The following is a 16,884-nucleotide window of genomic DNA, read 5'->3' as shown; positions in this document are numbered from 1 at the left end:
GGATCTACTGGCCATGGATTCAGCGATTCAAGATTATGAACTCTAGGGTTAATTTTAAGGTGTAGTTTAAGGTGTAGAGTAAGATCTTCGCACTTTCTGAAACACATGGAACTTGACATTGTAAATGCCCAGTTTGGGGATTGTGCAAGGTCTTGGTCGATGTCTTTCAGAATTGTGTTAGTTTGTCATCCCCTTTCCCCTTTTCCTTGTCTGCTGTACGAGCTTCAGAGTTTTAAAAGATGTTGTTTTTTTTTTAATTTTCTCCCTATCAAATCGTGTTTTGGAGTTAAATGTTTCAGATTAAAAAGAGGCAGTTAATTATTAGTCATGCAGTTACTTGATGAATGTTATGTCTGATGTTAAAGTTTGTGTTAGAAAGATATATATATTTTTAAATCATAAGTTGATCAATTCAAATTGCTATTTTAAAGTTATATTATTAAATTAGAATTGTCAGGCGCCAATTCAAGAAAGGCAGGGCGTGTGTTATGACGCTATTTGCTTTCCATAGCTAATTTAAATATATATCGCTCCGGCGTCCTCTCCTCAATTACCCGGACTATTATTCGTGGCAGTTGTCAGCTGGCCATAGCTGGAGGATGAACTAAGAATATTTCGCTCATCTATTATATTATTGTGATCACTTTGTTGATGAGAGATTAAAGTTTATTTGTGAAGTAATATTTTGCTCTCCGTTTGTTTCTGTTGAGTCTTTCCCCGTCTCAGATGGAAGATCCATTGGCCATGTGTTTGGTTTAATTTCTAGTAATCAGATAACTGGCGAGTGGATCTTCACATCAATTCTGAGTCATAATAATAGGCCCTACCTACTCAATTCTCTGTCCCGCACTTTTTGATCTGCTCTGATCTCATCCCGTAAAAAATATTGTGAAACTTTTGATATAAATAGTTGTACAATCACCTTCATGTGGTTGTAAACTACATCTGTAAACTACAAACTGTGATTTATCACATGGGTAGTTATTGGTTTACACCTGTAACAGATGCAATAATGAAATGGTATAAAATAATGAATAATGAATAATGAAATGGTCACCTACACAGTCATGAAAAATAATGTAACGGGAAACTGGGAATTGACTTTCATTAGAGGAAGTGTCCGGCAATCACAACATTGTGTCTTATATGTTAGAAAAATAATTAGGCCTATCAAGCACGAATCACGTGGTTTTATTTAAAACAAAATCATACTAACCATAAAAACGAATAAAAACAGTCATCTCTCAACACGCAATATTCAAAATTCCCGCGCCGAAATTTTCTAGAGCAGTGACGTCACGGTTATATGTGCTCAAATGTCGTCATGCTTCATTGAATTATTAGGACGTCATTGCTCTAGACAATTTCGGCGCGGGAATTTTGAATATCGCGTGTTGAGAGATGGCTGTTTTTATTCGTTTTATGGTTAATATAACCTTGTTTTAAATAAAACCATGTGATTCGTGCTTGATAATTATTTTTCTAACATATAGGCCTAATACATAATGTTGTGATTGCCGGACACTTCCTTTAACCTAACTCGCGAACGCAAAATCGGAATCAACTGAAATTTTGGGAATAGGTTTTTTCGTGGATATCTAATGAAAAATGACATAAATAGAGGATGCTAGGATCGCGAAATACTCCTTTAATTGTTTTTTTTTTAATTGGTTTTTTTTTTCTTTTTTTTTTTTAAATAAAGATTTCTTTTTCTTCTTTACGTATAAACAATCGATGTATCACTCCTGAAAGCTCCTGAATACTGCTGGAACTTGTGGAAGCTTCGGGAAATTGCATGTTGTGTGATTAATTTTCTCGACTCATTCTATGCACTCTGCACATGCGTAGAGCAATTTAAAATCCCCACGATGTAGTTTATAGAGTCACAAGTTGCTTTGCGGTCTTCTATATGAATGACCTTTGCCTTCACATTAGTGGATGATGTTGTTGATATATTTTATAGACAACAAGCCGAACCGGCGTTTTATATTTCCGTGGTATGTTCTTGTCTTTACAGTGAAAATTTTCACCATATGAATTAAGCTTCCTTGACAGGTAAGTACACAGTTCTACTGTCGTGTAAATACTTCACGAGCAGGTTGAATGATTTATGATAGAGATCCGGAAATGTGTGCTAAAGAAAGTGTTAAGAAAGCTTAAAACTAAACGTGTAAAGACGTCATGTAACTAACGTGAGTCGAAGGATCGGATTTCTATCATCTCTCTCACTCTCAGTCAGCAGTCGTACACATGTTTCTATCAATCTATGAAACGTGCGTTCAGATTGAAAGGAAGTCATTCATCAAAGAAAGACTTATGCTAGGAGTTGTGCTCTGCTTGTACAGCATTGAGCAGTATGACATTATGATTATCATTATATCATGTTGGATTATAATTAAATTTGGTGTGACCGCGCGACCGGGTGCTTTCAATTTCATGAAATTCAGTTTTCTCACACATGTTTGAAGAATGGGATTTGTTTTGCGCAGTTTCTGCATATTTATGGAGCACATTTTCTTCAATATTTTGACAAGTTGATTTGAACAGGATAGTCATAGTGTATTTTGAGGGGTCCGAGATTCGACTCTGATAGGCATGATCACAAAATTTTCAAGTAGGTTTTTTTACATGGAAATTATTTTGTTTAAAAATGTGATTATTTAACTTAAAAAATGAGGGGTCAACCAACCATGTCTGTAGCTCAAATATCAGCAAAGTTATGGGCAAATGTCTGTTTATAAAATTCTGCATTTTTCTGCAGCCATCATTGACAATGCCTTACATTGTACATGTACTGTACAAAAATGCAAGTAATGCATCATTTTTCTGGTATCTGCTTGGATGGGTGGTTTCTGATTTCTGGCTATAAGAGTCTGATACCAAAGAATCATAAATGATCTGCAACACAATCTATGCTAAAAAATATAGAAAATAGGCCGGCCGTCACAAAATATTGCAAGAAATTATAGAAGAAAAAATGCAAGTAATGCATCATTTTTCACCACGGCGATCCAGTTTATCACGAAGGCGATTTTATTTTATGAAATCTAACTATCATTGCATGATGACTTCTGTATCAACTTGAGGATAAAGTAGACTACGGTACGTCTCCAAGTTTCAGAGGTCCAAATTTCAAAATTTTGTATTTTCCTATGGGGATTACACAGTTAAGCCATTTGCTGTGGTCGCAACTTTTTGAGCTTTTTGAGTTGAACGTCGCCCTCTATAATAAGCAATGTGGACATACCTATCTATGAATCCTAGCGGTACCACAGCACAGGGACTGTCTTTTGGAATTTGCAGGAGAGCATTAAATAGCTCTTTCTGGAGCCTTCAAGGAGAGCTGTTTAGAGCATTTACAATAGAATGTAAGGAGGGAATGGTCAACTAAGGAGAGCTAAAATTTCACTCTCCTATCAGATTTAAGGATAGGAGAGCAGTACTTAGAGAGTGATTGCTCTCGCTCTCCTCAAAATGCAGTTCCTGGCAGCGTTCGAAATAAGTGGTTGTCTGGTTGTCCGGGACAACCACAATGAACGTCGGACAACCCAAAATGCTGACGGCAGTTGTCCGAGGGACAACCAACAGTATACCAATGATACAGATTAAGCTTAACATAAAATGCATGGCTTAAATCTTACAATGTTCAGAAGAAATCATGACCAAAAATGTTGTTTTCCCATAAATTTGTAGCAAGTATTTAATTAAACATCATGATAACCTTGGCCTTAGCAGGTGTGCAGTATAAATCGGTACACAAGCTAGCTAGCACATCATGGCCGGGCCCCTGGTAAAACCTCATGACCTGACCAGAGTGACCTGACCTCTCACATCACAGCTTTTATTAAAGCTTCAAGACCCCCTGAAGCTATACCCTGATGCCAGTATCAAGTGACTTCTTTGTTCACCTCCTTTTTTTTTTCTTCTTTCCCTTCTGATAGCCAATAAACCATGGGCATGGTTAGTTATATGTTTTTCATCTATAGATTTACGCCTTGCCCTTGTTAACCCTAACTCAACCAGAGCTCACTAATAAAATGCTGCATGCATTCCACGTACTGTGATGACGCATTCAGCCCAAGTCATATACCCAGGGACAGGGTTCGATTTAGAAAATAAAATGTACATGCACAACTCTGATTTTTCCTCAAAATGGGCCAAATAACACAAAATTTTGCATGCACAGGCAAAATTCTACATGCACAGAGCCAAAGTTACATGCATTTGTGCATGTAAAACCCCTCTAAATCGAACCGTGCCCAGGGAATCGCTGGCCGGCCCAGCGTAACCCCCATGGCCGGTGATCTTATGCGAGGGGTGTGAGTAAGGTCTAGGGGAAATGCGCTATGTGCAAAAAGTGCTGAAATTTGCGCATGTTGGGTATAATCGCTCATTATATAGATCCAACCGCAAAATTTCAGATTTTCGCAAAATAACCATTTTCAAGTACGGTACTCATTTTCCAAAAACTTGAAGTTTTAATGATACCAATTTACCAAAGAATCATAAATGATCTGCAACACAATCTATGCTAAAAAATATAGAAAATAGGCCGGCCGTCACAAAATATTGCAAGAAATTATAGAAGAAAAAAGTAAATTAAAAAAACCTTTTTAATATTGCAAATCTGAACTTTTTGGGGAGAAAATTCATGCAGTTTGGATTCGAAAAGGGGTGCGTGCATTTTGCTCTCAAAAATCACACATTTTCCCTATGTTAGGTGTGAGGTTTGAATCCCGGGGGTATCAAGTGGCTTCTTTGAACATCTTCTCTCCTTTTCTTGTTTTTTCTTTTCCTACCGATAGCCAAAAAACCATGGGCACGATTACATACATGTTTAAGTTGAAATTCTCAATGGGGCTGTTGACCCAAATTGCCAAAAAGCATGACAGATTTGAGGGCCCTTGGATTTTTTGGAGGGCCCTCAAAATTTGTGTACACAACATCTTTTCATTCATATCAACTTCATTAGGAAAACCATCCTGGAAGAGAGATGTTTGCTTTTTTTTTTTTTTTTTTTTTTCATTTATTAGGTTTATTTCCTTGTAATCATTTCATCAAATCTTAAATTGGGACACTCATTGCAACACATTTGCACTTATTTCTCTCAAGTTCTCGACTGACTCTAGCATTTGATCAGTGCCTGTAGGGGACCATGACAACCCCTCTCTGACATTACAAAATCCACCAGTCCTATGCCAGCGCCTCGTTGTGCGCTTTGCGTGCACCCCCCCTTGAGGAATTAGAACTAGTTCTAAACTGACTCCAATTGTAGTGAATACGTATGCATACCATAAAATATCTTCACTAATTCTTCTTTTTTATCTTTGAAACATTCCATTACAGGTTACATTATAGCTGTGCAATATCCAAAACACTTCTTATCGTTAATTTGAAAACATCTATAGAATATCTAAAGGCGATATAAGTGATCCAACATGGTGAAAGAGACTGGTTACTATGATACGCTTGGGGTAAAACCCAGTGCAACTGAAATTGAATTGAAAAAAGCTTACAGAAAATTGGCTTTAAAATACCATCCTGACAAAAATCCTGAAGATCCTGAGAAGGTAGGTGTTGTGTGTGGGGTGTGTTTGTGGGGAGTGGGTTGTGTGTGGGCTTGTTTGCTTGTACGTTTGCTAATCTAACATTGTCCCTAGGTGTGTGAATTTTTTCATGTTTATATTAGGGGCAAAATTTTCAATGAATAAAACCTACAAATTGTCCAGAAATCCGCTTAACTCACTTCCACGTTCAAACCCAAGATGGCAGTGCCCATGACAATCAGCGTGTTATAGGTACCGGTAACTTAAGATCTACAAAATTACACCTGTAACTGTAAGTGCATTTTTATGCAAGTGTGTGCTTTATTCTGTTTATGGAAGTTGAGGTTTTGTAAGTTATAGCAAATCCTATACAGGGATTCAAATTTGCAATCAATTGCGGGAACCTGTTTAGGTTCTCACAAAGTGCTTTTGCGAGAACCTTCGGTTCGCGTGAATGTTGTAGTGCAGGGTGATATATTAAAAATTTGTATTCATTTAATTGCTATGGTAGTTAATCCTGTTACATCTATTATGGGATGGTCGAGTAATATAAACATTGAAAGTACAAGCATGGGCCATGGATTCCTGTTTGTGATCATTTAATAAATTGACATCTAAAATGAAGAAAACTTTGCCTTTTCCCCAACATTTCAGAATTATATATTTGGATTAAATCATATTTCCATTGCAGAAAGGTCAAATAATGTCACAATATGCGATCTGAGACTTGGAAGCTTACGAGAACCAATTTTGGTTTTCCTAGTTGTAATCCAGCGAGAACCTTCAGAAGAACCGGTTCTCGGGTTCTCCTCTAATTTGAATCCTTGCTATAGCAGATTCAAACCATTGTGGGACGTTTTTCAAACAAATTCAGTATACCGGGCGATCATGCATACAGAATCACGCTATGCATGATGACTGGCAGTGGCAGATGATTGACCGGCAGCCTGGATTTGTTGGAAAAACATCCCACGATGGGTTGAATCTGCTATAGTTTTAATCATATTGATGTGTGTTTCTGTGTTGTGGAAAAACATGTTTCAAACTTAATGAGGCTGAAGAACCATAAAGCCATTGGTGCAAAGTTAATCTTTCAAGACCTCTGTTTTAAAAGCAATTGCCCGAATGTAAGACAAATAAGAGCTTCAAGTGTGACACAACCACGTAATGATTTGTTTCTTTCTCTAGACCTTTTCAGCAGCTGATCGAAAATTAGTTCAGAAAGATGTCATGTGCGGTAAACAAAACACCACAACCAATCACATACATGTAGTGGCAACACCTCGTTCGATGAGTGTTTGATATGGCATATTGTTCACACCAATCATGTGCTGCCGTGTTGCTCTTACTTAACACAGTGTATTGAATGAGGTGTCCAATGTATGGTCGGAATACGCATCCAGAAATTGATTGGTTGAATATATTTTTAACGTTGTGCATGAGCTGTGCTTTTCGTAAAATTCCTCCTGGAAAAGTATACAGTAGCTCATATTAAATTATTTTTTATTGCAGTTCAAAATTATATCACAAGCATATGAAACATTATCAGACCCCAAGAAGAGGAAATTATATGATGAAGGTGGTGAACAAGCTCTCAAGGAAGGGGGTACAGGTGGAGGCTTCCATTCCCCCATGGACATATTTGATATGTTTTTTGGCACAGGAAGGCCCGGCCAACGAGTGCAGAGGGGAAGGATGTGATACACCAGATGGGTGTATCATTAGAAGAATTATACAATGGGTCGTTACGCAAGCTAGCACTGCAAAAGAATGTGATTTGTGACAAATGTGAAGGTATGTAAAATAACCTCTTTTTTTTGCCAGTTTTAAAAACGTGCACCTTCTGATATCTACACAGAGGAAATGTAAAAAATGTAATATTTGACATTTTTATTTTACCCAACGTTAAGACCAAAGCTTGAAGGCTTACCATCCAGGCATTATCACTGTTTGACAACACAACAACCTTTTTTCTGTGATGCATCTTGAATAAATAGTCCATACTAAATTGGCTAGTCTAAGAGACAATGCACACAAATCCCTGAACATGCATGACACGCAGACTGAATGGCTAAAGCACAAAGGGTCTTAAGGGCTCATATTGAAATTCCCTTGCACAGGAAGGTGTGCGCCATCCTGCAGCTTTCCTGTGCTAGCCTTCTTTTGTTAAAATCCTGGGCAGGGTGTATCACTGATGCATATAATCCATCCGCTTTATGACCGAGCTTTCCTGAGGCGCGCGCTTAGCGAGGGGAATCCTGCCTTCTTTCTGTGTGAAAACGTGGTAGGGTATTTCAATATGAGCCCTAACATATTACATGATTATACATAGAAAGCATTTGTTGGGATCTGGTAAAAACTATCAAACGGCATCAAGCAGTATACAAATAGCTGTCTTTGAAGATCATGCATGCTTCATAATTTTGCATTGATAAGTGCATAGAATTCTGTATTTTTAAGTGTGGAATAATTTACCGAAGTATTTTCATGTTGAAAAGCTAGATTTACTTTTATGTGTGGTGAATAAATAATTTAATATAAAATTTTTGTATTAAAAGCTCAATGAAGAAACCTTCCTTCAAATTTAAATATCCAGTTGCTCAACTTACTGTAATCTTTGAATGAGTGTATATTAAGTCAAGCCTACTTCAATTGCAGGTAGAGGAGGTAAAAAAGGTGCTGTAGACAAATGCCCCACATGTAAAGGAACAGGTATGCAGGTTCACGTACGTCAGCTAGGCCCTGGAATGGTGCAACAGATCCAGTCGGTATGCAGTGAATGTAGAGGCCAGGGAGAGAGAATCAACCCCAGGGATCGGTGTAAAACATGCCAAGGGAACAAAACCATCAGGGAGAGGAAGATACTGGAAGTACATGTAGACAAAGGTGGGTACATGGGTTCAGGGTTTGCAAGTATATTATGTGTAAGGGGGGGGTAAACAGGTTCGATCAGTTTGCAACAGTTGTACAAGACATGGAGAGATAATCAACCCTAGGGATCTGTGTAAAACATGCCAAAAGGAACAAAGTGATCAGGGAGAGAAAGAAACGGAAAGTACATGGACAAATGTGGGTAGATATGTTCAGGGTTTGACATTTATTTATAACCATCCCATATAGGCCTATATCCAGTGTGCAAAGCACTCCAAATTTTTTATATCATGATAAGAAAAGGTTTGAACAATGTTTTTTGTTCCATGATATCAAAACTTTATTTCAAACTACATTGTATGATGTTTCGGTGGAAATGATCAAGCTTTTTTGATCAATTGATGTTAAGTGTTTAACTTACGTTTTGAGATAGTGGAACAAAACTATTGTTCAAGCTATTTCTTACTTTGTCATCACGGGATCAATACCTCAACTGTTAATCTAGTAGTTGACCCATGTCAACAGTATTATGCCAGAATCAACTGAAGAGTTATATCTGATTCATTTCAAATTCAACTGATTAAACAGGTATGAAAGATGGTCAGAAGATAACATACAACGGAGAAGGAGACCAAGAACCAGGACTGGAGCCAGGAGACATCATCATCGTCCTGGATGAGAAGGAGCATCCCACCTTCCGCAGGAGAGGACAAGATCTCATAATGAAATTGGAAATAGAATTAGTGGAAGCTCTGTGCGGTTTCCAGAAAGTAATTAAGACGTTGGATGAGAGAGATCTTCTAATCACACAACATCCAGGTAAGAGACATTCCAACAAACCAAGAGACCTATTTTACAGATTACCACGACTGTCCGACATTTTATAGCTCACTGTGATACATCATGTGAGGGTACATTATTCTGCAACTTGTACTGTAATTGTGTCTTGAATGCAGTAAAGCGTGATGCATTTTACGCAAAACATTACATGCGGCTATGCATACAAATTCCATGCTGCGTGCTGTCACTTATGCTGTGGATATGCATACATGCTGTATCTTGATGTACAGCTAAAGGGGCACAACACTAAACCTTTCACATTTGGTGTAATAGTCCCAGTTAAAAATAGCACCGAGCAAAATATATCAAATCCCAAGTTCCATTTCACTTAACTTATTTTACGAACGGTACCCTTCGTAATAGGGATTTACCACAGAGACCATTCGTAAAGTTACGTCTAGTATTGGGTATTTGTAACTTTACGAACGGTTACCTGAGTTACGAAGGGTTAACAATTTAGTGAAATGGACCCCTGGTCAAGCATCACTGCACATGATGTGCTCTCTTTCTCTCATAGCCCTCCCACCTAGACTAATTCCAATCAGCCGTCTACACTTCGCATGTACTGTGTATGCTTCGTAGTGACGACTGATTATCTTACAGCCAATATCATGACAGACTTCTGAAAACTATTCAATGCGACTTTTGGTTGTGCGCCAGAAGCGCGACTGACTAGCGGCGCCCGTGTACTGCGTCGCTGTACCGCGCCGCTGTGACAAGATCGCGCTCTGAACTTCTAAAAACAACAAACTCTGTCAAAAGGTCCATTTGGACACAACTGCGCATGCTCTATGCCACAGGAATCCTGTTGCAAAATCCGTCACTTTTTTCCACATAGTTTTCTCAGTCGTCAATCCAGACGGTTGACGACTGAGGGCAGCAGTCTACCTCCCACCCCCACACATAAATTTATCCAAATTTCCGCACTTTTATTTATTTTAAGCCAGTTTGGGGGTTTTTAGCCCAAATTCCTGCGCTTTTTCCAGATTTTCAGGTTTTTTTTTCAGACCTTCTTACATCACATCAATGTTCTGTCAGTCAGTATCTTACTCTTATATGTTTTGGAACAGTTTGAGATAATTTTACTGTTACAAACAATCAATTTAGAAATTGAACAAAAGAAATAAACAAAGAATAAAACCTGTACATTGCATCTTGGTTTTTGGAAACAAAATTGTTATTGTGACAGCTATACATAAACAAAAACTCCTATGGGCCACAGTGTATATTGCTAAATCCTTCTGACATGTTTTCAATGTACTTGGAAATTAACAGTGAGTCAGAAAAGGTATTCCCTTACATTGCTTTATACTATGACATCTAAATATAGAATCCCTTTTACAACAGGAAGAATGAGTAAGTCACACCATGGTTAGACTTGTTACAAGTTCCTGATTTGTTAACAGGTGTCGTGGGTGTAGCAGGTGACTTCATATCAATGTTATAAACAATACTGCTTGTGGCTAGTGCTGTTAGAAAAAACACCACATTTTTGGTGCTTTTTAAAAAAACACCCATTTCAGGAAATTTTGGGTGTTGTTTCCTGACCCAACTTTTTTATTTTCCTCAAAATTAGTGTCGGTCGTGTTCACCCAAATAAATTGTTTTTTTGGCAAAATGCACATGTTCTTGATTGTCTTTACCTGCTGAAATTATGTAGTCTTGTGCAAAATGGTGATCTTCACACTAAAACCCTCTGAACTTACTTGAACATTTGGATGATGTGATGTTTAGGTCGTATTATGTAATTTCCTATCTAAAAGATGGATGTATTATTTTGTAAAACACAAGTTTTGTATTGATGCATATTATAAATTACATTGTAGAAAGTAATTTTGATACATTCAAGAAGAGAAGCAAATGTTGTGCTGTTCCACTTGAAATCCATACACCCTTACGGAAGAGGTTTAAATGGGGTTACATGAATGGGTGACTCTATTTGAAATCTACACCCCGTGTGGGAGATTAAGGAGGTCATGTCTTCCATAGGGGTGTATGGATTTTAACTAGAATAGCTGTTTTCCTTGGACTAAGTCTATATTATCTAGATCAGGCAAACATTGGGGAACATAAAAAGTTTGATGATATTTTAGGGAACAAGCCAAAAGATCGATGACATCCTATAAACGTAACTAGTTTCGTTTCTCAGCCGACCCTCTCCCTCCCTGCCAGAAACATAATAAAGAAATGTTGAAAAATTTGACATAATAATAATGACACATTCTTTAGACCGATGTTTTTGTACAAACGTAATCGAGTATTTTTACCCCCTCCCCCCTAAACGAAACTAGTTTGTTTATAGGACGTCATCGATCTTTTGGTTTCTTCCCTTAAATATGCATTTATGTGCAACATAAAATAAATTTGATCTTTTAATTTGTAGATTTTGTGTTGGTTAAAAATTCATGATGAACAAAAATAAGAAATTAAAAACTAATTTTTTGCACTACAATTTGTTGCCCTCTTATTAGAGCTTGTGTAAATGTTAAGTGTGAAACTATTTGTTTAGTGTGCAGTTCTATGTTTTAGGGCTGTGAAGGCCACAACCTAAAATTCATGAAAATGTGTTTCTTTTTTTAAAAAACAATTAAGCATGCATGTTCTAATAAACATGCAAAGAGTAAAGCAATTTCATAAACAAGTTTGACATTATATATGAAGTTAGATTAAAAAGTATCCATAAAATGTTGATGAGTTGACAGAATTAGAGAAGGAGAACAAGGACTAGACTGCCATCTTGATACAGGCATGAGCAAATATTGGAGGTATTAGGTTTCTCACGGATTCGTTGTCATGCAAGTGCAACATCGCATGATGGGCGCATTTAAGCGACACACTTGATGAGATCTGCACGCGATACCAAGATGCTTAAGATGAGACGCAGAATTGTTTTTGTTTGTCTCCGCGCACCGTCGGCAAGGACCCGAATACCCCCAATTTTCACCTCATAGCTGACGGTGCGATTGTATGTAGCGGTATAGGGAGTCCTGGTTCTCCTTCACTATAATTCTGTGGTTGACGTATATGTTTATATTGGATATACCCCCTGTTGGTCCGATATAAAAAGGGTGAAAGGCCATAGTAGTCTACATGGAGGAAGTTCAGGGTGCTCGAGAATCGAAAAAGTGAGGGGGATAGGGATAACTATTTATTTTGATGATGCGCAAGATTTTGTGCGATTTTACAACCTTGGCGTGACATTTACTACCAAACCTTGGCGTAAGATTTTACTTTCTTAGCATGAGAAAGTGCCCGAATGCATGGCAATTGACAGCCCTGGATTATTAATTTCATCAAATTGACCTATTTACATATCATCAATTTACATATTGGCATATGATTTGTTTATCACACTGCGTAGCATCGCATGACCCAGCCAGGAACTTGTTCTTGTTTGGCGCGATGTAAAACATGCCAGATGCTTTGGCAAAGGGACTTTGTGGAAAGCTGTAAATTACATGTACTTGTATAGATACATGTCCTGAAAAATAACCCTCCATTTTAAATGTTTTGACACAAATTATTCACAGTATACTTTCACTCTGTTTCTTGCATCTACTTTTTACAGGTGAAGTGCTCAAGCATGATGATATCAAAGTTGTATTGAGTGAAGGCATGCCTTTACACAAGAACCCCTTTGAGAAAGGTCGTCTCATCATCCATTTCACCGTCAAATTCCCCGAATCGGGTTTCCTGGAAACCCCAGAACTCAAAAAATTAGAGGAGCTCCTTCCGAAGAAAGAGGAATGTATAGTGACAGATGAGATGGAGGAGGTGACACTTCAGGATTATACCAAGAACCACCAGGCCCAGTCAAATTTTAGGAATGCCTACGATGATGACGATGAAGATGACCATAGAGGACAGGGTGTACAATGTCAAACACATTAATGATAATATTTATGGAGTACATTTTAGGGTTCTTGTTTGAGTGATGTTAGTCAGGGACTGGTCAATATTTATGCTGGGGGGATTGGGGACAACAATACTTTTTCCACAAAAAGAGGGGAACAACTTTATTTCGTGTAAAAAAAGGGAATACAACATTTTAGATTTGGGGAAAAACAAATCAGTGAGGGGAAATGTTCATGTTTCAAAGTGAATGCTCAGTGGCATAGCCAAGACTCTTTCAGGGGGGGTCTTCAAGGGGAAATTGATTAAAATTGTAAAACCTGGGCTACAAAGTACAAAAAAGGCATGGATTTCTTAAACATCAAGGCAGCCAGCATGAGGGTGCAAGACTTCTCATGGGGGCAGCTTTGCTCTTTGCCCCTGGCTATGCCACTGTTCTTGCAGGGTAAATACTGATCAGTCCCTAAGATTCGGTGGAGTGAACAGTGGTTGGATTGAATTTGGTAATTGGTCACATAAAGTTATTTGGCATAATGAAAGGTAAGGGTCACAGCCCTCAATTAAAGGCTTACTGATTTCATACAAACATGAGCTACCAGCAAGTATTTAGTGGCGCACTCGAGACACCGATTTAGGTCTAGTTTCTCTAGACTCTGATCAAATTTTATAATAAAATTGAACTTACTTACCCTGGACCTATAATAAATTACTCAGATAGTATGTCGAGTATCTGTAAAATCAGTAAGCCTTAAAATTAAGGGCACCCTAGATAAAAGCGGGCATCACGCATAGGTGGTAAACGGCCGTGGTTGTCATACACACATCACATATATTTGTCATACACAGTGTCACATGCTGTCATACACAGTGTGTCACATGTTGTTATGTGTAAAAGATGGATGCTGCATGACAACCACAGAGCATTCGGCATCGATCTATAGTTTGATCAGCTCGTAATCGGCGGGAATTGTTACGCTCTTACCACTACACCTAAAAGTAGACCCATGAGTGCTATTATAGCACTTATGGGTCTACTTTTCGGTGTTGATCTGTGTGGCCTATATTGTGTTTAAAGAAAGAAGACAAGACAATTCTCAAAATAAAATATATCAATATTAATCTGTGATGCTATAAAGCCCACCGATTACAAGCTGATCAAACTATATTTCATACTTAAACCTGGTAAATGACTCTGGAAATGTGGTGTCACTCTCAACTCGAGAGGAGAGAGGAAATAAGACTCACTTTTAAAACAAAGCAAGATCCTATAATAGTTACCCAAGCACTTTTGTCCCCTCTTCCTAATGTGATCAATTTCTGCGCTGTTTGTAAAGTCTCTTTGTATTTTATTTTCCTCATCAGTTTTGCGTACAGTGTGGGATGGAGTGAAAATGAAAAAACAGTTAATACAGTGGAAACTCGTTAACAAACAAACTTTTAACATAAAATCTTTGATAACTGTGTTTACAAGCATATATCTTTATACATTATAATGACATTAACACAAAATCTTGTCAATCTGAAGCCCTGACCATTCTATGTTAGCGAGGTTTCACTGTACAAGTTGAAAAGTGGTATCTCAGGAACTGTGATTAAGGTCAAAGAGGTTAAATCCAAGGAGAACGGACTCAGAATTTCCCCCGTAATTAATTGTGTACCTTAAACATTTAGCGGCAAATACCCGAAACAGACAATAATTCTAGAATGTAGTCCTACGTGTTGGGCCTTTTTTTTACAGGTTTTTTTAGCTGTTGAAAAGAAAATTAAAATAAGAAAACGGCTACAAAAATTACCCTTTAGCATTTAGGTTATTGTACGCTTAAAAAGAAAGCATAGTACAGAGCTATTTTGTAAAATTGGCCTTTTTTACACACTGAATGCAAACAAGGACACAGTTTGATTTAAAGGTGCACTATTTTGCCCTCCATGAGTGACACACAAACATGGATATCTGGACACTTTGGGTCTAATGTTTTTGGACAAGGTTCAACTTTGAACAGTTTTAATTTTGCTTATTGTAGCTGTATATGTAGGAAGAATTGAGCATATATATATAATATTATGTGCACAATGTTTGTGTCTAACAAACGTAACAATGCATTTGGGATCACAGATATACGCTGGCAAAGTTACGTAAGAAATCGGATTAACTACCATAGCAATAGGTGAAAACAATTTTAACTATATTGCGCTACACTACAAGCAGGTTGCACTCATCGCCTGTGTATGTCTGCAATCATAGATTGAATACAATACCGGTCTGTTCAAAGATAATATACAGGTGCGAGTGATCAGCATGATTTATTTTTTATTTATTACACCTAATCAATGGTTCAATGCAGAGATACTGCATGAACGTACCAGTGCTATGGTAGTTAATCCAATTATTACATAACTTCACCAGCGCATAAATTCCAGGGTGTCACATACCTTGCTATTTTATGTATATTATGATAGAACAATAAGATTGGTGCACATGACTCCCCACTATTCCACACACAAACACAAACATGTTTAACATGTTGTACACCTGACTGAAAACCCACCATTTTCATCAGGGGGCGGGGGAAAGGGGTGGAAGATTTTGGAAGGCCAAACCAAATTTACTTATTTGAGGTCAAATTGTGTAAAACCCAACTTGATAACATAAGTTGACGAAACTTCCAACGGGATTGAACATAAGGTGCGAGTGGAATTAAGATGAGTGTTATCTGCCAAAAAGGGGGTGGATTCTTAGATGGAATAGCCCTCCACATTTTAAAATTGAAACAAGTAAACTACATATAGTATCGAGAGAACAACTGTGTTCTGTTACTTAATACAAGTTACCCACCTATTAAATTGGCATAATTAGTAAAATTTGCCTGTATTTGTGCTGCTAGCTGCATATATATGACCTTTTTATTTGTATGTGCAAGTGATTCAACCCAGAAGTATTGATATTAATTATGTAATTGTAGCAACTTCTAACATTCTAACATGTATCTTAATTCTCCCTTCAAAATTCCATAACGACTTTGAGCACATCTTCATAGACATGTACTTTATTCACTCAGAAAGTGTCTCAGAAAAAGGCTATGCAATGTTTATGAACATTTTAAACAAAGTGTATGTATGTAGCTATTTGCAGCTGTTAAACCCACTGGTAGGCCATTTAGCCCGAGAGCGTTTGTGTAGTTGGATACAGTGTAGCTGTTTAGTGATATAACATCGGTCACATCACATACTGTTGTATACGAAAACAGATAAAAGTTGTTTCACATCAGAGCTATACAATACTGGTTTTAGATTTAGCCTCAAACTTATTTATTGCTAAATTAATTTTCCTCAAAAGGTATTTTATATGAAGAAGACACTTGAAAGTTTTAATTTTGGTGAATTCTACATGCCAATCTTTCGAGTAACATTGTGCAACATTGAAGTTATATTAATTTTGTTTAAAATGGTATCAAACTTACAGGTCTATGTATGTGATGTGACTGACGATATTATCCTGTTATTCCATTAAGCTAAATGTATGATTAGAATGGCAACTATCATAACTCAACCCACTCTGGTCTAAAATGTGGTTCACCTCAAGTTCAGTAGTGACGTAGGTGCCTATTTTGCTGTGCGCAGTATCGAATGGTGCATGCAGGGTCAGAAATTCGCAAAGATTCTCGTCAACAAAATTGCAAGAATCTAAACGGATTCTCATAAATATTTCAATTCATCATGAAGTTATATGGCGAGAGTCCATGGATTCTTGCAAAATTCCACTGAGAGAATCCAAAAG

At 37.5% G+C, this 16,884-nt stretch overlaps 1 protein-coding gene across 1 annotated transcript; it reads left to right on the top strand.

Moving 5' to 3' along the window:
• The first annotated feature begins 1,927 nt into the window (after window positions 1-1,927).
• LOC140142468 (dnaJ homolog subfamily A member 1-like) lies at window positions 1,928-16,533 on the top strand. The gene is given in 7 exon segments (XM_072164455.1): window positions 1,928-2,055; window positions 5,347-5,570; window positions 7,059-7,209; window positions 7,212-7,340; window positions 8,205-8,432; window positions 9,006-9,236; window positions 12,826-16,533. Coding segments are annotated over 6 exon segments (1,194 nt in total). The 5' UTR covers window positions 1,928-2,055; window positions 5,347-5,438; the 3' UTR covers window positions 13,149-16,533.
• Window positions 16,534-16,884: the final 351 nt, after the last annotated feature.

Source organism: Amphiura filiformis, chromosome 20 (assembly GCF_039555335.1).
Source record: "Amphiura filiformis chromosome 20, Afil_fr2py, whole genome shotgun sequence".
NCBI classification, from domain to species: domain Eukaryota; kingdom Metazoa; phylum Echinodermata; class Ophiuroidea; order Amphilepidida; family Amphiuridae; genus Amphiura; species Amphiura filiformis.
Note: the sequence above shows the minus strand (reverse complement) of the source record. Positions and strands in the feature narration are given on the sequence as shown.